The sequence below is a fragment of the Pseudocercospora fijiensis genome (assembly GCF_000340215.1).
Source record: "Pseudocercospora fijiensis CIRAD86 unplaced genomic scaffold MYCFIscaffold_1, whole genome shotgun sequence".
NCBI classification, from domain to species: domain Eukaryota; kingdom Fungi; phylum Ascomycota; class Dothideomycetes; order Mycosphaerellales; family Mycosphaerellaceae; genus Pseudocercospora; species Pseudocercospora fijiensis.
Genome location: NW_006921532.1, coordinates 4,811,030 through 4,831,953, shown reverse-complemented (window position 1 = coordinate 4,831,953; position 20,924 = coordinate 4,811,030). Strand labels below are relative to the sequence as shown.

At 49.2% G+C, this 20,924-nt stretch overlaps 7 protein-coding genes across 7 annotated transcripts; 4 read left to right on the top strand and 3 right to left on the bottom strand.

Moving 5' to 3' along the window:
- Window positions 1-4,372: 4,372 nt before the first annotated feature.
- MYCFIDRAFT_27990 (uncharacterized protein) lies at window positions 4,373-6,026 on the top strand (the record flags this gene model as incomplete). Its single annotated transcript, XM_007921654.1, has 4 exons — window positions 4,373-4,972; window positions 5,179-5,299; window positions 5,365-5,869; window positions 5,921-6,026. The coding sequence occupies 4 exons, from the start codon at window positions 4,373-4,375 to the stop codon at window positions 6,024-6,026; spliced, it is 1,332 nt and encodes a 443-aa protein (XP_007919845.1).
- A 150-nt stretch (window positions 6,027-6,176) lies between these two features.
- MYCFIDRAFT_76169 (uncharacterized protein) lies at window positions 6,177-6,695 on the bottom strand (the record flags this gene model as incomplete). The annotated part of the gene is made up of 1 exon (XM_007922248.1): window positions 6,177-6,695. The coding sequence occupies one exon, from the start codon at window positions 6,693-6,695 to the stop codon at window positions 6,177-6,179; it is 519 nt and encodes a 172-aa protein (XP_007920439.1).
- A 583-nt stretch (window positions 6,696-7,278) lies between these two features.
- On the top strand, window positions 7,279-9,781 carry MYCFIDRAFT_209780 (uncharacterized protein). The gene is made up of 2 exons (XM_007923230.1): window positions 7,279-7,872; window positions 7,928-9,781. Exons 1-2 carry the CDS (start codon window positions 7,429-7,431, stop codon window positions 9,617-9,619), a joined length of 2,136 nt encoding a protein of 711 aa, XP_007921421.1. The 5' UTR covers window positions 7,279-7,428; the 3' UTR covers window positions 9,620-9,781.
- Window positions 9,782-9,854: 73 nt separating this feature from the next.
- Window positions 9,855-11,467, bottom strand: MYCFIDRAFT_148993 (uncharacterized protein). The gene has a single exon (XM_007923229.1). It carries the CDS (start codon window positions 11,338-11,340, stop codon window positions 9,916-9,918), a length of 1,425 nt encoding a protein of 474 aa, XP_007921420.1. The 5' UTR covers window positions 11,341-11,467; the 3' UTR covers window positions 9,855-9,915.
- Window positions 11,468-11,965: 498 nt separating this feature from the next.
- On the top strand, window positions 11,966-13,348 carry MYCFIDRAFT_62762 (uncharacterized protein; the record flags this gene model as incomplete). The annotated part of the gene is made up of 2 exons (XM_007922064.1): window positions 11,966-12,370; window positions 12,449-13,348. The coding sequence occupies 2 exons, from the start codon at window positions 11,966-11,968 to the stop codon at window positions 13,346-13,348; spliced, it is 1,305 nt and encodes a 434-aa protein (XP_007920255.1).
- A 640-nt stretch (window positions 13,349-13,988) lies between these two features.
- On the top strand, window positions 13,989-18,763 carry MYCFIDRAFT_201503 (uncharacterized protein). The gene is made up of 2 exons (XM_007923228.1): window positions 13,989-15,003; window positions 15,061-18,763. Exons 1-2 carry the CDS (start codon window positions 14,240-14,242, stop codon window positions 15,905-15,907), a joined length of 1,611 nt encoding a protein of 536 aa, XP_007921419.1. The 5' UTR covers window positions 13,989-14,239; the 3' UTR covers window positions 15,908-18,763.
- On the bottom strand, window positions 15,620-20,786 carry MYCFIDRAFT_55324 (uncharacterized protein; the record flags this gene model as incomplete). The annotated part of the gene is made up of 2 exons (XM_007921952.1): window positions 15,620-20,561; window positions 20,634-20,786. 2 exons carry the CDS (start codon window positions 20,784-20,786, stop codon window positions 16,512-16,514), a joined length of 4,203 nt encoding a protein of 1,400 aa, XP_007920143.1. The 3' UTR covers window positions 15,620-16,511.
- Window positions 20,787-20,924: the final 138 nt, after the last annotated feature.

Below are 20,924 nucleotides of genomic sequence, written 5' to 3'. Positions count from 1 at the left end.
TCGATATTAACTCTATATAGACACATTGCAGCCGATTTAATGCAACTAGATACGGCCTACAATAGAGACTAGTACCTCTTCTACGCCTACGACTTAAATATAGGACTTCACTTTAGCTAGACTATTAGTAATCGAACTGAATCAACCTTGCTATAATATTAGAACTAACTAGCATTATTTGCACGCAGTATTAGAAGGGATATTATCTACCTATTATCCGACAATAAGGGAGCTATTAGTAGAATGCGCTTTCGGTCCTATTTACGCAATAACTATACTACCTAGAGGCTATTAGCACTATACACCCCTAAGCAAGATCTAGTAGAGCGAGCGGGCCGCACTATCATTAAAGTAGCTAGGGCCCTTATAATACATGCACGCTTTCTATACAAGCTATAGCTAGAAGGAGTTTATATAGCAACCTTCTTAATCAATCGTTTACTAAGGTTACGCTCTATCGACTATACAATAAGGACGCTATTTGAGATTAGAACAGGATACAAACCTAATATAGCCTATATATACTAATTTAGTATACGAGCCTATCTACTAATCTATAGTACGGAAAAAGCCCTAGTATTAAATAAGCGAAAGGACATCCTGCTAAGGACTATAAAGGTAGCTTCTCGCACTTATATTAGATACCTATATAGTTACGAAGGCTATTTAATCTATAGGATTTAGGTACTATTACGTATAACAGTCCTACGGACAAGAGATGTTGTCTTTAATAAAACCCTGTTCTACGATAGATACGATAATAATCTTAGAGTCAACCTTACTAACTAAGAACTAACTTAGTTTAGTAATCTTGAAGAATTACAACAATTACTAGCCTCGGAGCATTAGTTTAACGAGCTTCGAGAAGCATACGATATACCTCTAGACCTTGTTAGGTTTAGAGCTAAGGGGGTAGATATACTAATAGGACCTAGTCGACTTATAATAGTTAACACTACAAGGCTAGCAGATAAGCCTATTAAACGGGTACTACCGCAAGAACTACTAGCACTAGCTAAACTTTAGCCTATATAGGTGCCTTAGAAACAAGACTTTCCAATTGATCTACGCGAAGCACTACAACCGCGTAATAATATACTAGATAGACTAGTAGACCTAACTATCAATTAGCAACCTAAGAACGATGCTAGTAATAATGTCCCTACTAACAATGTAGACGCACTAGGTTATACGGATAATATAGACTTCAATCTACTATATATAGAGCTAGCTAAATTGCTAATACTAATTGAAGCAGCTAATATATCTTATCGTTACTTACTAAATATAGGAGGACCGCATTATCGAGTTAATAACCTAAACAAACGATAGCGAGCAGCGGCTATCTACCGAGCCGGCTGTTACTATATTAGCGACCGAGACTAAGCAAGAAACCTCCTTCTACTATTTAGCAGCCTATATCTAGTAGTAGAATACGAAGCTAGGTTAACATATAGCAACACCGCCGATAGTAACAGTAATTAAGCCGACAGTCTACTACTACTTCTACGCGACGAACATAATTCAAACCTTATACTAAAGGTCTTAGACCTACTAGTAGAGCTACGTAACTAGCGCTAAGTGTTGAAGAGTCGGTTTAAAGAGCAATAGATATATACTATAAGAGTTGAATTTAACAAAGTACTAAAAACACGTACTTTTAAATAAGTGGATCTAAATACACTAGACAAGCCTAAGCTTCTGCCTCTTACCTAGGTATTCAAATATAAAGGAGATACTAATAGCCGACTAATTAAGTTTAAAGCAAGGGTGTGTGTAAGAGGGGACCTTTAGAAGAATACACACTTTAACACCTATGCCTTAACACTAGCTATACGAGTCTTTAGGGCCCTTATAGCTATTGTAGCTTAGTTTAACCTAGAAGCGGAGCAAATAGACGTAGTCAATGCCTTCCTTAATGCTATATTGCTATACACACTGTATCTTAGGCTACCTAATAGATTTAAATAGAGGGGCAAGGTATTAAGGCTGATCTAAGCTCTCTATAGTCTTTAGGAGTTACTAAGGTTATAGTACAATTACTTTACTACTACCCTTGAAAACAAGCTCGGTATACAACTAGTAGATAATATAGACTGCCTATATACCGACCCGGACAAGCAGGTATTTATCTTCTTCTATATAGACGACATAGTGCTACTATATTATCGTCAATATAAGCAGAAAGCAATAGACCTTAAGTAGAAGCTAATAAAGGAATATAAGCTTAATAACCTAGGCAAGCTATTATAGTTTCTCGGCATTAAAGTTATACGTAACAGGCAGAACAGAAAGCTATAGTTGTTATAAAAGACATATGCTAAAAAGATAGGTTAGCGTTATACGATTAGTACCGACACTAGACGAAGGGCTAAAGCACTACTACTAACTAGATACGAGCCGTACGAGAACGCTACTAAGACTCGTTACATAGACTTATTAGTAGTACTAGCATACTAAAGTCGTATAGGCTTACTTAACTTTGCGGCTGTTCAAACTAGGCCTAACATTGCTAAGGCAGTATTCTTACTATCTAAGGCTCTTTAGAACCCACGATCTAAGGATATAGCAGCAGCCAATTAGTATATCAAGTACCTACTATAGACAAAGCACCTATACCTAGAATACAACGCTAATAGACTAGCAATCACCGCTTATTCAAGCTAACAGCTTTATAAATTCTACGGAGCTTCTAACGCCTCCTATAGTAACTATAAAGGAACTAGACAGTCCTTAGAAGGATAGCTTTTTAGCCTGTTTAATAGACTAGTCGATTAGAAAGTAGCACGACAGTCAACTGTTACTAAATCCACGACTAAAGCTAAACTGCTAGCTGCCTTATATGCAGGTTTAGAATTAATCTAGTAGAAGCGTTTCTTTAACAACATTAGCCTTACCTTAGATAGCATTCCTATACTGTACTATAACAATATATAGACTATCCGCATTATTAAAGCTAATGCTAGCAAACTAGATACGAAGCTCCGTTATATAGATATTTACTAGTGCTAGCTAAGGCAAGAACATAAGGCCGGAAGGATTTAGTATAAATACCTTGCTATATAGGATATACTAGCTAATAGAATAACTAAGCTTTATAGCCTGCAGAACTAGAAGAGGTTTATTAAACAGCTAAGACTAACTGAACTAACACTAGCACTAGGGGATATATAAGGAGGCAACTCTTCCTTTAACAACCTCTTCCTCTTTAGCAATACGAAGACAACTCTATATAATAGGTAGTAGTAGCCCCCCCCCTATTCGCTACTAATTGTAACTAAGTCGATTAAGTATACTTTTATCGATTAGCGCTAGCAAAAGTATCTAACACGATAACGACGACCAATTAGAACAAAGGATATAACCTTACCTTCTAATATAGACTAAACAAATAGCATAGGAAACCTTACTTTGCGGGATATATTACTATCGCCTATATTATTACTTCGAACGTTACTTCTACTAACTAATAACAAGTCTACGGCGATTGTATTAGTACTAGTAATAATAGTGCAGTAGTCTTAGCTAAGGGTAGCGTCCTTAGTTAAGTTACCTATCCTAATTTATTAAATCTATTTAACTAATGCATACCTTACTTAATCCTTCGTCTAATTAAATAGACGCTACCTATACGATTGATCTAATAACCGATAGTAATAGTATAAAGGGCTTAGTTTAAATTGAACTAACTTTACTATACGATACGAGTACTTAGATAAGGCTTAATAGTGTCGGTCTATACTTAGACTACGTAGGAAAACAACAGTTCCTAGTAACAGGGGCTATATATAAAGGTGTATACGCAGTCCGGATTATGTAACGATATCCTTCTAGGGTAATCGGGGTATAAAATAAGACTCTCTTATATATAGTATAGATTTAAACTATTTTTTTAGTGTTTTAATAAAGTACTATATAAAAAGTCGAAAGGATTAATTTTTCTTTTGTTTGTATATAAAGAAGCACTAACTACCTTGCCTAAAACGGAAAGCAAACCCCTTTCTTTTTATATAAGCTAAGGGGGTATATAACGCGTAAGCTTAGTTACATAGTAGCACGTAACTTCTTAGCAGGAGAAGGATTTTTACACTGTATTTTAGACTATAGAATAAGCAGAACATAGGCAATCAACGAAGCTATATTGAACCGCTAGCAAGGCAGTATTACGTAAGTAATCCACTGCGCTGTGCGTGATAAGACCTCAATCCTCCGCCATGTTGATCCGAGGACATCTGCATGATGACCATCCTCAAGCGAGTCGATCGCACAGTAGTTGCAATGTATAGTGCGCAAAGCATTGTCTCGTAGGTCGAACACCATCTTCACCCACCTTGCACACATCCATGCACAAAATCCGCTCCGCTTCGCAATCATGACAGCCAAACCCACAGTCAATGTCCCCTTCTCCGAACCGCCCTATCTCAACGGCCTCCCTTCATTCTGGCTCACGCCCGAGCTCAAAGAATGGCAGCAGAAATGCCGCGCCTTCATCACAGAACACCTCACGCAAAATGCCTTCGAATGGGAAAAGGAGGAGACCATCCCTCCACACGTCTTCCAAACTTTCGCTAAGCATCGAATGCTGATTCCCTCTTTACCCGCCCCGTTACCGGTGAAGGAACTCCACGCCGCAGGAATCTACGAAATCCTGGGGGTCAAAGTCGAAGATTTCACGTACTGGCACAACTACATCTATGGCGATGAGATGTTGCGGTCCGGACTGACTGGGCCATCGGGAAGTCTCACGACAGGTATGGCGTTTGGGGTTCCGCCGCTCATCAAGTTTGCCAATGAGGATGTGAAGAGGAGGTTCTTGCCAGAGCTTTTGAGGGGAGAGAAGAGGACGTGTATTGCGATTACCGAGCCAGATGCTGGTAGTGATGTTGCGAACATCAGGACTACTGCTGTGAAGAGCAAGGATGGGAAGAAGTATATTGTTAACGGCAGTAAGAAATGGATCACCAATGCATACGTGAGTAAGATCTAGGGAGTGCATGTCGACGACGGCCAGGTCGTCTTTCAACATAAGCTACGGTGTCTCGGATGCAGTAGGCCACTATGGTGGTGTGCTGTAAAACGTCCGAGTCGCGAGGGCATATGTCAGACATTCTCGCCAATTGAGCATGTACCCTTCTTCTAGCTAAGTGTGACATTGACGCTGACTCCTTAAATTTGCAGTGGGCAGAAATGGCGACCATGGCCGTGAGGACAGGTGGACCAGGTCCTGGCGGACTCAGTCTCTTGGTTGTGCCCTTGAAGAGACACAAGGGTGTAGACATGAGGCGGCTCAAGGTTCAAGGTACGGCTATATGCTGCTGCTGAAGTGTCTGCCTTTCGGACAGGCTGCTGACTACCCATGACCAGGACAAATCTCGGCAGGCACGACTTTTATCGAACTCGATGATGTTGAAGTACCCGTGGAGAATCTCATTGGCAAGGAAGGCGACGGAATGAGAATGATAATGACCAACTTCAACCACGAAAGGCTTTCAATTGCGATTGGAACTACAAGGCAGGCAAGGGTCGCGCTTTCGGCAGCATTTGCTTATGTCTTGAAGCGAGAAGCATTCGGCAAGACACTATTTGAGCAGCCAGTCGTGAGGCATAGGCTTGCGAAAGCAGGACTGCTCTTGGAGACCTCAACAGCTTGGATCGAGCAGTTCATTTTCCAGATGACCAAGATGAAGAAGGAGGACGCCGATAGGGAGTTGGGTGGTTTGACTGCAGGCGCGAAGGCAAATGCTGGTATAGTACTAAAGGAATGTGCTGATTGCGCCGTTCTGCTGTTTGGTGGCAATGGATATACCAGGTCTGGACAGGGAGAGATCGCAGAAAGAATGTGGCGCGAAGTCAATGGGAACAGGATCCCGTAAGTCTGCGAGTTCGCATCAGATACCTTGATCATACTGACTTGACACAGTGGCGGCTCGGAGGACGTGATGCTTGATCTCATGGTTCGACAGCTTGGCAAGAATTATGAGCGGAAGCTGAAGGAGCTGATGATGACTCCTGGATCGAAGCTATAGAGCCTGAACGCATTCTGGCTGAGCTCGATCGAATGTGATCGTCGCTGTGTCCGGCAATTGACTATATGCCGGTAGGAATAGGCCTTCCATCTTCAAAGGGGACGGCCAGCTTGACCCAGTCCGAAGCCATGTCATAATCATTCTTGCACGTCAATCGTCCCAGATAGCGTTCTTCGCCTGCTCGGCCTCTCTTTTCTTTCTCTCCTCCTCTGCCCGTGCCTGATCACGCTTCTGCTTCTCTTGTATCTTCATAGCCTGGTCGTACTCGCGCTGCTCCTTGGTACGTTTAGGAGCTTTTTGACCAATACCGGCAGCAATGAGCCTGGACGCAACAGCTGTCGTCTTCTCTGGCCTCTTCTCCTCTCCGTGATAGCCTAGGCTCGATTCCGCCACGCTATCGAAGGCCCCATCGAACTGCAGGGGGGTGAAGGACTTTTCAAGAATGGAGTGATGCCTGGCATTGACTGGCGAAGACGGCGTTGGGGGAGGAGGACCTGGATACTCGGCTGTGCCTGGTCTGCCTGGCGAGGACACTTGTTCTGTTTCAGTGTCGGAACTGTGATCAGCTTCGTCCTCCCAAGACTCGGCCGGCTCTGCTTTCTTGGATTTCGGCTTCGAATCGCTAATTTTCAGCTTGCCGAGACCAGCGGCGGCAGCTTTGTAGGACATGATGCTTATGCGCACGCTTGTAACGAAGGTAAGTGACGGAAGCGAAGATGTACTGCTAGATACACTCCGCCTTCAGAGCCTCCTTCAGCGTGCAGCGTGCGTGTGCGGAGCGTGGAAACAAGGCACAAGGCACGTGTCTATGTTAGGCAGTGTTCATGGGTGTCTAGACTTTGAGGTGCACAGGCACTACCAGCACCACTTTCGTGAAGTTCCCCACACGAAGCTCAAGCCATGACGGCATGGCATGGCTCCTGCCTACGGTTACTGTACGCCTTCCGAAGACGTGTGGAGGTTGAGCTCGCGTCGCGGGAGCCCAGCTTTTGAGAGGGCTCTAAATTTTAATAACATTCGCGCGCGGTCAAGGCGGTGGGAAAGGCAAAGGCTCCTGTCATCACCATCTTCACCGTATTCCCGTACCAAGCGGATAATGCTTGGTTTCAGGAACAGGTTAGCGCAGATCTGACTTCTCCGATTTCGCCGCTCATATTCCCGCCGGGCCTAAGCTCGGTAAAGGCAAAGGCAAAGGCAAGGCAACTTTTATAAGAGGCATTGATGTCCAAGAACATCGTCATGTCCCTGCTGGCCTAGAGCCGCCATACTGTCTGTCTCACCTCGATTCTCACATCTTCTCCCCCACCTCATCACTCCCTCCATCATCCATACAACGACACAGAGCTTTCTAGCATTCTTGTGTTACATGAGCTGCTAGCACAGCTCTCGAGGCGCCGACGTCATGGCTTCGACTGTACGCTGCCCACAATACTCGTCGATACTGTCGTCGGCAGCAAGGCAAACGTCGAGCCGAGCGAGCCGAGCTTTCTCCAGCTCGCCATGCAGAGCATCATACGATGATACCGTTCAAAACTTGCGAATAGGAAAGCACACGCGTGTTGTCTACCAAGGTTTCACAGGTCGAGTAGCAACGGGTAACGCAAAAGACTCTCTGGCCTATGGAACGAATATTGTCGGAGGCGTCACTCCTGGCAAAGAGGGAGAACATATTGGCCTCCCTCTGCTGCCGGATCTGCATAGGGCCATGACAGAGCTCAAGCCAGATGCAACCGCAGTCTTCGTGGCAGCTCCACACTGTGGTCAGGCGATTGAGCAGGCCATCGAGGCCGAGATCCCTTTGATTGTTTCAGTCGCTGAGCACATTCCCGTGCACGATATGATGAGGGCAAGTGAAGCAGTAGTAGTGTAGAGCATTGGAAGGCCTATCTAATGCCTCCCAGGTTGCCAGCATCCTCAAAACTCAGTCAAAGTCTCGACTCGTGGGAGCGAATGCGCCTGGTATCATTGCACCCATTGCTTTCTGCCGTATCGGCTTTCAACCTTTGCCTACCTTCGCTCCCGGCCACATTGGAATTGCAGCCAAGTCAGGAACCCTCTCGTATGAGGCTGTTGCATCTATCTCTCGAGCAGGTCTCGGCCAAAGTCTGGTAATCGGCATGGGGGGTGACATCGTCGCCGGAACGAATCTTGTGGATGCACTGAGGGTCTTTGAGGCAGATCCAGAGACCGAGGGCATCGTGCTCATTGGCGAAGTAGGAGGTCGAGCAGAAGAGGATGCAGCAGACTGGATCAAGGACTACCTCAAGCGTGAGAAAAATCCCAAACCCATCGCTGCTCTGGTCGGAGGCAAGTGTGCCAGGCCTAATACCATCATGGGCCACGCTGGTGCTTGGGCTGCTCGAGGCGAAAGAGATTCGCATGGCAAATATAGCGTCCTGCAAGAGGCTGGTGCGACAATGGTCGACCATCCTGAGGACTTCGGTGGTGTCATGAAAACCATCCTCAAGCAAAGTGGACGAGACGTGAGCAAGATCCAACAAAGTGTACAGTCCAACCAGAAGCGAGGATACCATACATTGCGACGGAGCCCAGCGATGCAACGAGCCGCTCGACGACCTACGGCCCAGCAAGGACCAGTGCTCAGGCCCAGACAAGAACAGCAACACCGAAACCTCTTCATTGCCCCGGAGCTGACCCCTGTACCACTCTACCCGTATCTTTCCAAAGTCAAAGGACTCACACTCTCTCTGGACGAGGCTCCCAAAGACAGCTACTACGTTGGAATCATCGTGGATCGCACAGAACGTGGTCCATGCATTGCTGTTGCTCCCACCGGCGACTCTTCGCAGATCGATGCTCGCGTCAAGCGATTTCCCTACGACTACCAAACAGGTCCAGCGCAATCGGACATCAACTCCGCAATCGAATACTTGCAAATGACCTCTGCTCCTCAAACTGCAAAAGAGCAGGTATCTCAACTCATCTCCAGTCTCGCAACAATGTATAAAGAGAAGGAAGCCATCATTCTCAGCGGCTGTGTCTCGATCGATGGCTCAGGGAATCTGAAACTTCACCAACCCTCCTTAACCCTCATGTTCGACGATTCCGCCTACCGCACCAAGAAACGCCAAGAAGACATCCATCGCCTCCGACAAATAGAGAAGGAAGTCCCAGAGGAAGTTGAGGCAGAAGAAGATGGCATTGTCTATGTAAAATTCGAGAACGAACCAAATGCCAACATTGGGACGCTCGTCAATGGAGCCGGTCTAGCCATGAACACTGTCGACGCCCTCCGATTACACGGCGGCATCGCAACCAACTTCCTCGACACCGGAGGCAAAGCCACCTCTGAAACCGTCAAGAAGTCGTTCCAACTCATCCTACAAGATCCTCGCGTCAAGGTCATCTTCGTCAATATCTTCGGTGGTCTGACCGATGGTGGCATGATCGCGAATGGTATCTTACTTGCATTCAAAGAGGTGGATATGAAGAACACGCCCGTGGTTGTTAGGATAAGAGGAACGAATGAGGAGGAAGGTCAAAGGATCATTGCGGAAAGCGGATTGGGATTGGATGCTTTCGACAAGTTTGAGGATGCTGCGAAGAGAGTGATTGAGATCGCCAATAAATAGATAGCGTGACGGCTAGTGCGGAGTACGATGTTGTGTATATATTGCGATTTTTCGCTTGTTGGATAGGGCATTTAGGGCGAGATCCAGCAGCCCAGGAGAGTTGTATTTGTCAATATCTAGCAATAGAGGCTTGAGAGAATGTAACGGCCGAGTTCTCATTGCAATCTGTGGTCATTTTAGGAAATTACTTTCAAGTCTCCAAAAGCTGACTAGACATGATGAAAAATAATGTGACCTCGTTCAGAATGCTCTTCGATTACCGCGCTAAGATACGAGATTTAATGTCATGAAGTCTCCTATGCATAGTGCGGTTGTGCAAGCTTGTCTGCTTGCCCGGCGTTGGTGCCATTTGACTGCGCGTTGACAATCTTCGCCGGCGTCGGCCTCTTGAAATGCGGCTTCAAAGGTTCCCACGATTCGGCATTGTAGTCTGTCTGCACTTTCCCGCTCTGTTTGAGACCCCACTCCGTGACACCGACCATTAAGCTCGACTCAAACATGAAAGCCATACTGTTGTCCCCGACCTTGGCAGGCTTCAGATCAAGGTTGCTGGCTTTTTCGTGTGTGGATGCATCAGGTCCGTGAGCACTCATTACATTGTGTAGCGATGCTCCAGCAGGTTGGAAGCCACCGCCAGTCTTTGCATCGTATTGTCCATGAATAAGTCCCATGAACTCAGACATAGTGTTCCGGTGGTACCACGGAGGGCGGAATGTGTTTTCTGCAACTAGCCATCGGGGTGGGAAGATGACGAAGTCTGCAATGGCGGTTCCAGCATGGTCAGATGGTGCAGTCAGGACTGTAAATATGCTCGGATCGGGATGGTCATATGAGATAGTGCCGATTACGTTGAATCTGCCCAGATCGTATTTGTATGGATAGTAGGTGCCGTGCCATGCAACCACATCAAAAGGTGTGTGATTCTGCGTTGCGGCGAAGAGTGTGCCAGCGAACTTGGCGAAGAGGGTGTGCTCGCTGTCGGTATCTTCGTCGAAATGAGCTACAGGCGCCTGGAAATCTCGAGCATTCGCTAAACCATTTGATCCAATAGGTCCCAGCTCGGGCAGCTGAAAGTGGCCTTGGTACAGCTCGAGGAGATAGCCTCGTACTGGCCCGTCTGGCAGAGAGACTCGGTGTCGAATTCCTCTTGGAATCACACATATCTCGTTGGGCCTGACCAGAATCTTGCCAAACTCAGTCTGAATGTCCAGTGCTCCATGCTGAGGCACAATCAGGAGATCACCATCGGCACTGTAGAAGGCATGTTTCTCGTCCATGTCCTTTCCTGCTGCATATATGATGATTCCTATGCCACTCTTAACGGTCGGGTCTCCTGCGCCTGCAACAAGTCGCATGCCATGAATCCAATCGACTGTCTCATCGATATCGAATGGATCCCATCGAAGTTGATTCGGAATCTGGTGCCACTTGGCATCTCTTAATCCGCCTGGGTTCAGATCATACGTCGCGCTTTCGCGAGGCTGGAATGGAGCGTGTGCGCTGGCTGGTAGGATGCGATAGAGCCATGACTGCTGGTTCTCGTGGCGAGGCGCGGTAAAGGCTGTGCCGGACAGCTTCTCGTTGTACAGTCCATAAGGGGGCTTCTGTGGGTTGTTCGCAGCAATGGGCAGAGCGCCTTCGACGGCTTCGCTCTCGTGGTAGCAAGCGAATCCGGTGTGGTACTTGTATTTTTCTGGAGTGTTGAATTGCGTGACAGGCATGGCGGGACTGACTGTAGATCAATGGCTGTTAGGAGAAGGGACAGGGGAGATCAGCTCATGGCATGTGGATGCAGTATGGCATTCACAGGGTGAGGTGAACAACGTCGAAGGCATTCTTTGTAGTCTCTGTCACTCACTGCTGGTGCTACTGTTCAGCGCGGTACGATGACAGCTCTCGAGCTTCCACTCGTCCAATTCCGCGTCACGGACTCACGGCAATGGCCACGGCCACACGCGGGCCTGGCGGAAAAGCCAATGGCCCGTCGCTACCCGCAGTTGTGCAAGCGGAGACAAGGGGCGGAATGCCTCCGCGCAGCACCACACCTTCACCTTCACACACAGCTCTTGTGGCCCACGCGCTGCCAACCAGTGCTTGCGGCAACATCGCCCTTAAGATGCGCCTCTCCCTGTACTACCAGACCACACCACACCCATCGTTGCGAACCGGCACGAGCACTCGCGACGTCACACAATCGCGAAGCATCGCGAAGCATCCGCCTTGAATCTGGTCCGAATCGCTCTCCACCTGACCACTGATATCTGCACGGCATATTACTGCTGATGCTCTAGCACAAACGCATAGGTCAACACTGCCAGCAAGCTGGCACCAGCATTCAGACCAGCTATGGCATCTCTCAGAAGCTGGCTCAGCATCGACGCCAAAAGCCATTTCTCCATCCAAAACATTCCCTTCGGCATCATCTCAACACCGACACTCCAGCAACCTCGCACTGCTGTAGCCATCGGCAATTATGCTTTGGATCTGCATGCATTCTCCCAAGGCAATGGATTCTCGAAGCTGTCCATCATTCAGCCTCACCGAGCCGTCTTTTCGCAACCGACCCTCAATGCCTTTGCAGCTCTCGGACGACCAGTGCACAGAGTGGTGCGAGAATACTTGCAGAGTGTATTACTCGACGGCGGCCCCTTCCCGGACGTGCTAGAGCAGAACAAGTCTCTCCAGCAGGAAGCACTTATACCCCTCGACCAAGTCACTACGCATCTTCCAATGCAGATTGGTGACTATACAGTAAGTGACCAGGCACCCATGATCGATTCGGTCCCGAGCAACCTTTTCCCATGGTCGGCGTGAACTGATCATCGACAGGACTTTTACGCCGGTCTCAATCATGCTTACCAAGTCGGTGTGCTGTTCCGCGGTCCAGCAAATGCACTACAGCCAAATTACAAGCATCTACCTGTTGGTTATCACGGTCGAGCCAGCTCGGTAGTCGTCTCTGGCACACCGATCGTGAGGCCTACTGGACAAATACTCCTAAATCCAGCGGTCGAGAAGAAGGAGCCTGTCTTGAAGGCCTGCAAGAAGCTTGATATTGAGCTAGAGTTAGGATGTTTTGTGTGCAAACCCAATACTATGGGTCAGCCGATCGGTGTGACGGAAGCGCCGGAGCATCTTTTCGGGGTGGTGCTAATGAACGATTGGTCTGCCCGTGACATCCAAGCGTGGGAGTACGTGCCACTGGGACCTTTCAATGCCAAAAACTTTGGCACGACCATCTCGGCCTGGGTTGTGCTTATGGATGCACTGGCACCATTTGCTACTGATGGTCTGGAAAACGATACGAAATTATTGCCGTATCTTGACGAGGCAGGCCGCAAATCTCATTATGCCATTGATCTCTCGTTCGCCCTGACTCCGGCTGGTGGAAGTCCAACAACCATATCGCGGACTGAAGCCACTCAGTTACTCTTCTCCTTCCCTCAAATGCTGGCACATCACACCATAGGAGGTTGTCCATTCAAGGTCGGTGATCTGTTAGGCTCAGGGACGATCAGTGGCACCACGAAGGACTCGAAAGGCGCATTGTTGGAGGCAACGGAGGGCGGGAAGCATGGATTGCAACTGACAGATGGAGGAACGCGCACATTCCTGGAAGACGGCGATACTGTCATTCTGTCGGGAGTGTGTGGAAAGGAAGATTACGGGCTTGTCGGCTTTGGTGAATGCATCGGCCAGATACAACCTGCACTTGACCTTAAGTTCTAAGCCACGACTGGTGAAGCCGAGCGGTTTATTGGCTTCCAGTAGTTCCAAGGCCAATACACTCCAGCCATTCTCATCTTCGTATCTTCTTGAATGGATGGTGTCTGCTGTAATGTGCTCGTCCTGTCGTATAGAAATGAAGTTGGGGACAGGCTTTTCGCATTAGCTCGCATTATCATTATCTTTCAACGAGCTCCGCATCGTTAATTGCCGCAAGATTCTTTAGGGCAATCGCATCTCACAACGTCGTCTGAAGGACATGGAGACGTCTCGGCTGGTCTCTGATATTGCGTATCGCCTGTAGGTCTCGTACTCCATGGCTCGGAAAAGAATCGGTCTGTTTCATCACAGCTCGTCATTTCAGCAGAACGCTGGCCGATGGAAGCACGACGTTCGTTCCACTCAATCTGATATCACGTGGTCGATGAGGTTCCGCTTCCAAGGAAGCATTCCGCCTCTAAGCAGGACTAGACCCCATGTCGCGAGCCAGCTCGTGCACCATCACGGCTGCACATTCGCCCTCCGCCGGCGCCGGCCCCGCGATGTCGCCTCTGGCCATGGGGACATAGTTCGTAATTCGTACTGTACCTCTGATCCTTCCCAAGACAGCTTTGGATCACACCCTAGCTTTTACATCGCGCGGAAGGGAAGGTGTATACGGCGGAGCTGGGGTTGTGAGACCTCACCGTAAGCTCTTACTCTCACGCCCTACTCTCGCGGTGAGCCGCCTATCTTCTCTTGTGTTCCGTCAACACTTTGCTGTGTGTACGTGTGCTGCATTCACTGCTGAGCGTACATATATATCCGAGACGACTCAACCCGGTCCGGCATTGACTAGCACGCGTAGGATACGATCCAGAGAGGCCCAAGTCAGAGTAGACGGAGCTGGCCACAATGGGGCAGACGCAGGAACCGACGAGCATTGTTGCGCTCTTGCTGCAGCCACAAATTCTTCCATTCTTTCTGATGGCCGTGGTCTATGCCATAATCAAGATCATTGACAGAACCGATGTACCCAGGATCAAAGGCCTACCAGAAGTGCCGGGCGTCCCTCTTCTGGGCAATCTCAAGCAGCTAGGCGACAACCATCCGGTCAATGCCATGAAACTCGCCAAGAAGTACGGGCCTGTCTTTCAAGTGCGCTTAGGGAACCGAAGAATTGTATTCGCGAATACGTTTGACAGTGTCAAGAATCTCTGGATCACCAACCAGTCTGCCTTGATCAGCAGACCGACATTGCACACCTTCCACACCGTGGTCAGCTCCAGCGAGGGCTTCACCATTGGAACCAGTCCTTGGGATGAGAGCTGCAAGAACAGGCGCAAAGCGGCTGCAACTGCTCTGAACCGACCAGCAGTGGCAAGCTACATGCCCATTCTGGACTACGAATCTACAAAGTCGGTCAAGGAAATGGTCCAAAACACCGACTACGGCACGCACGATATTGATATAAACCCATACTTTCAGAGATTTGCGCTCTCCACATCTCTTACTCTGAACTATGGCTACAAGATCGAGGGCAACATCGACGATAATCTGCTCCAAGAAATTGTTCATGTGGAGCGCGAGATCAGCTTCTTCCGCAGCACCGCGACCAACTGGGCGGATTACGTCCCGCTGATGCGTCTTCTACCCGGCAGTAACGACAAGCCTCTTGAGTCAGTACTTCCGCACCTGTCTCCCTCCAGCGCTTGCTAATGTGAATGGCATCACAGGTACAAGAAACGAAGAGCAATATACATGAACCGTCTTCTCAATGGACTCAAGGACCGCATTGCGAAAGGAACCGATAAGCCTTGCATTTCAGGCCATGTGCTCAAGGATCCAGAGGCCAAGTTGAACGACGCAGAAGTCATGTCCATCGGGTTATCAATGGTCTCTGCAGGTCTCGACACCGTCCCGGGCAACCTCATCATGTGTATCGCCTATCTTTCGTCAGAACATGGCCAGGAAATCCAAGCACGTGCGTTGTCTGAAATCAATGCCCAATACCCCGACAACGATGCCTGGGAGAAGTGCCTCGTTGAAGAAAAGTGCGAATACATCACGGCACTTGTGAAGGAAACCCTCCGATTTTGGTCCGTAATCCCAATCTGCCTTCCACGAAAGTCCATCAAAGACATCAAATGGGGCGACGCCGTCATTCCAGCCGGCACATCCTTCTACATGAACGCCTACGCCGCCCACTACGACGACACACATTTCAAAGACCCCTACACCTTCAACCCAGATCGATACATGTCGGATAAATCCATCGACGACGCATCAGCGACCAGAGGAACTCCGCACTACGGCTACGGAGCAGGCTCTCGCATGTGCATTGGCAGCCATCTCGCAAATCGAGAACTATACACCGCTTTCCTGAAGATGATCTCAGCGTTTGAGATCTTGCCGCCTAAAGATCCAAACGATGCCCCAATCCTCGACGCCATGGGTTGTAACAAGTTGCCAAATGGTTTGACCATGGATCCAAAACCTTTCAAGATCGGTCTGCGACCCAGGAACAGGGAGTTGCTTGACAAGTGGATCGCTGAAAGCGAAGCGAGAACTGCAGACTTGTAGCCTTCTTTTGTGCGAGCAAAGGGATGTATGGACTGCCAATGCCATCTTCCGTGATTGGCGACCTGATGATTTTCTTGCTCTGGAATTCGCCATGGCTGGTCACTTCAACCAAAGTAGTTTTGCGTCACCGAGAGTGAGTTTTACGACGAATCTCCAAAACATTGAGAATGATTCTCGGAGTTGGTTGACTGGTAAGAGGATGGTAGTACAAGGTAAATACAGCTGCGTGTCCGCAATTGACTTTCTGGTCTCTTCATGATAGATGTCTTTCTGCCAGATGAACTCTCTATAGGGCGCTCGGCCAATACCCAAACGGCGGCGAGCTGCTTCTGCGCGGCCGTCAATCTTTGTATATATTCTCCTTCAAAGGAAACGCCAATCGCCATGCTTAGAACAAGATCTCTTCTTCCCACTTCACTTTCTCTCCTCTTTCCTCTCGGCCTCCGAGAGCCTTCCTGGGCCATTGATTGAGTAATTGGTGTACTCTGATCGATGCTCATCTCGACCGAAGAACTGATAGAGTTCTAGAGATTACATCTGGCCTCATGGGTGTCGGTTCGGTCGCTATACAGTATGTATCTCCACACGAGCACTGCATCATTGCTCACGGCTTAACATCGTCATGCTTGGAGCTGTCATCTCCACTGTAAGGACCAACGGGAAATGCGGGCGTAGTACTGGTTGACTGACTTGGCGGCGCACCGCGTTCCGGGGCTGGATCAGCCTTTACCACGAGCTTGTCCTTATCGCTTGTCTCGGGGTGCGGATCAAGCCTGTACTCCTTGCTAAGGTCACTCTTCGAACGTTCGCGACCAAACCGAAGGCTGTCATTGTCGCCTTCACGACGTTCTATAGGGGACCATCCTCCAGCAATGGACCCAGCAACAATGCCTGCCATCGCTGCTCCGGCAGCAAAGGTCGAGTTGGACCTTGACCTGCCTCGGCGACGGCGAGATTCAGGTGTAGGTGGCGCCGGTGAGTGACCATCTTCACCTTCTGCTCGCTCGTTTTGCGGTGTCCTTGGTAGGCTGGAACTGGCCCTGCTTCGGCTGGGGCTCCTGCTAAAGGCCTCCTTTGGATGAGTCATTGCGAATCGAAGCTGGTTAAGGCGACCGCCCTTGTACTTCCTTAGCCATGCTAATTCTTCCTTGATGTCGTAGAGTGCATCGTTGAATTGGAACGGGCTTTGAGCTTCCTCATCCTCGAGCTTGAGTCTCTTCTCCCTGTTCTTGCGCACCCAGCTCTTGATGAATGGTGGTACCACCGCAGCCACAATTTCGTCAGGGAATAGTCGGACTATGACTCCTATTGGCAACGACAATGCACCCAAGACAAGAGCGATACCCCACTGGGCACCGGTCTGCTTCTCGGCCTGGAACGCGGGCCAACCGCCAACAAATACGATGAGGGTTTGACCACCGACCATGACAAGGAAGATGCCAACGAAAAACCAGTTTCGCTGAAGACCCTCAAAGACATTGAAGCGATTGTCCAATCGTCGGTTGTTCAGAGCATTGAAGATCTGCATCCATGTGAATGTGTTGAAAACAAGTGTCTGGAGCTGTCTGTGTTCGTGTTCTGTCTCGTAGTTCAAGATGCTTGCACCAGCGAAGTACAGGATGAGGGTTACGGTGAGTTGATAGATGGCTTGGCCGATGATCATCTTCCACATTGTGACAGAGAAGAGCGGTGCCGATTTTGGGTCAGGTTTTCGATTTAAAATTTCGCGGCTGGGTGGGTCGGTTGCAAGAGCAAGCGCAGCCATCGTGTCCATAATCAAGTTGATCCAGAGAAGCTGGACTGCGGTCAGGACCGATTCTTCGTGATCGTTGGAAACAGCAGAGATGAACGCTAGGGCAACAGCTGTAATGTTCACGGTAATTTGGAACTGTAAGAATTTCCTCACGGCGTCGTTGACAGCGCGTCCCCACATAAGCGCCTTGACGATGGAAGCAAAGTTGTCGTCCATGAGGATGATATCGGATGCCTCTTTGGCGACTTCTGTGCCTGCGATGTTCATGGCGAAACCAACATCGGCAGCTTTCAAGGCAGGAGCATCGTTTGTACCATCACCAGTAACAGCAACAGTCTCTCCCATCTCCTTCAGGCGCCTGACCAAGGTACGCTTATCATCGGGCGAGGAGCGAGCCAGGACTTGCAGCTTCGGGATGATTTGTCTTTGCTCTTGCTTGCTCATTTTCCTGAACTCGGGGCCCTCAAGCGCTGCACCACCTGGAGTGAATATACCACACTCTGTCGCAATTGCCTTTGCAGTAAGAATGTTGTCTCCAGTAACCATGCGTGGAAAGACTCCTGCGGTGATGAAATCCTTGACAGCCTCTGGTACGCCCGCACGGAGAGGATCCTGAATTCCGACAATGCTGACGAAAGTCATTTGTTTGCAAATGTCATCGAAAGAGGCCTGTGTTTTGTCATCCTCCGACCGTTTGATACCACGTGGAGGCCATGACTCGCCATCAAAGTCACGGAAGATAAATCCGATCGTTCTCAGCGAGCGCGATGCATAGGCATCAATCAATTTCTCGAGTGTCTTCTTGTTATCGGCAGTCATGCTGGTGGCATCTGTGCCACGGGTGGGGTCGCGAATGATCGAGTAACAGTGTCGAAGCATGATTTCAGACGCACCCTTGACCAAAAGCCGATACCCTTTGCCATCTTTGCGCTTGATAACCATTCCCATGCACTTTCGGCTAGAATCGAATGGAATCATTTGCACAATTTCCGCATTGCTGCGCTCGATGCCGACACGCTCCATGCCAAGATAGTCGCGTGCCAGATCGAGAAGAGCAGTCTCCGTCTTGGATCCTGTGAAGACGACCTTACCATTCTCTTCGGATTCGAACGCAGTTGAGTTGATGGCAATACTATCCTTCCAGAGCTGTTTGAGGGGTTCCGACAGGGTCTTGATGAATTCGTTAATGGTTACATCGTCGATGTCGTCTTGAAGGTCATCATTGGGGTCGGGCTTGCCTTGATCGTCCCGCCGTCCGGCACGCATTGAGAATCTGCTAGAAGTCCCAACGGTGCCAGCAACGACAGTCATGACGTTCTGTGTCAGTGTCCCAGTCTTGTCTGAACAGACAGTGGTGGCGTTTCCCATGGTTTCGCAAGAGCGAAGCACTCGAACGAGATTGTTGTCCTTCAGCATACGCTTTGTTGCATAAGCCAACGAGAGTGTGACGGCAAGCGGGAGACCTTCCGGCACAGCAACAACAATAATGGTAACGGCAGTGATGAGAATCTTCATGAAGGACTGGCCCTTGTCCGCAGGCGATGAGTCGTCATGAGGAAGCTGCGCCAGGAATTTGATCAACAGGACCACGAAGAGCAGAAGTGCAGCACTACTGCCGAGCTTCGCGATGTATTCTGCGAGGCCATTGAGTTTCACCTGCAATGGCGTGACTTCATTGTCTTCTTGGAGAGATAACATAGTCTTGCCATATGACGAGTGAATGCCAACTGCTGTGACAATCATGCGGCCTACGCCCTCGGTAACTTTGCCTCCAGAGATCATGAAAGGGTCCATTTTTTTCATAGAATCGTGGGCCTCCATGGCGCGGTACACTTCATCGGCGGCTGTCTTCTTGATGATGTCTGATTCTCCAGTAGCAGATGATTCGTCGCATTTTACGCCATGGCCAGTGATAAAGATTCCGTCTACGGGAAGAATGTCGCCGGGTTCGACCAGTAACACATCACCAACGAGAATCAGCTGCACGTCGATCTCCTGCGTCTTGCCAGAGCGCACAACTTTGACAGATCGGGCATCTTTCTTCTTGTTCAGCTTTGCAAATTGCCGTTCCTTCTGCCAATCGTTGATGGCCCCGACGAGGACTACCACGGTGATGGCGGCGATGATGGCGACACCCTCAATCCATTCCACACCGTTAAAGGCCACCGCTTGATATACACCAAGCGCCAATGCAATAACGGCGGCCACGGTCAGAACAATCAAGACCTTGTCGTTGTAGGCGATCCACATGAGCTGTAGGATGTTCTTCACTTTCTTCTCGGGTAGTCTGTTTTCGTCGAATATGCGCTTTCGATCGTCGTACGTGCCGGAAACGGACTGGGCACCACCAGCCAACTCTGGCTCTTCTATTACTGTTTTGTCCGAGGAAGGGCTGCCGACATGGGTGGCGTCCTCGAAAGAAACGTTGCCTTGCAGTTGATGCTCGTCGACGCTCAAACCAGAGTTTCTGTCTGTTCTCAGGCCCTTCTCCAGGCCTGTGAGTCCACCCAACGCATGAAAAGCGCCCAAGCTCTTGGGATTGAAGAGCTTCGACATCTGACCTGGTGTGAAAGCGAAGGGATTGTTGTCCCTGTGGAAGTCGTCTTCGGTTCCCGGATCCGGTGTGAGTGCTTCTTCGTCCGATAGAATTGGATGGTCTCCCTCGTGGGCGGATTTGCCGAATCCCTTCGAGGCATCGGATGGCGTCTGTGTGTTGACATAAGTAAAGTCAGACGTTGACGACGAATCCCCATCCGTGTCGATGCTACCACCCCTACTTCTTCCTGACGGCACTGACAAAAAGCCATGTGGCTGACCCCATTGTGACGGCGAAGAGACATTGTGCGGGCTGGTGGGCCTTGATTCCCTACTTTCAAAGCTCTGCTTCCCTAGGAGCTCAGGCTGAGCAGCCTGCGTGTTGATCGAAGGTCGTAGTCCCGATGTGGCAAGATTGACTCCATTGTCATTTGGGACTTCACTCATCTCTGGATGCGGAGGTCGATTCGCATCGCCGGACCGCCGCACAGCGGAGGTGTCGATGGTGATTGTTGGTGCTCGAGGCCGTCGGCCTTGGCCGTCTGCAGGTGATGTGGGAGCAGCATCCCCAGGCGCGTTGTGTTCCGCCATGCCGTCCTTGCCAAGACACAATGCTGTGCTCACCGGTGGAGGCTCAGCGTGACATGCGGCCAATATAGCAGATTGCAGCTGCGGCCAGTGGGGGTGTAGGCGGGCTCAAGGTGCAGGGCAATACATGCAAGGGAATGG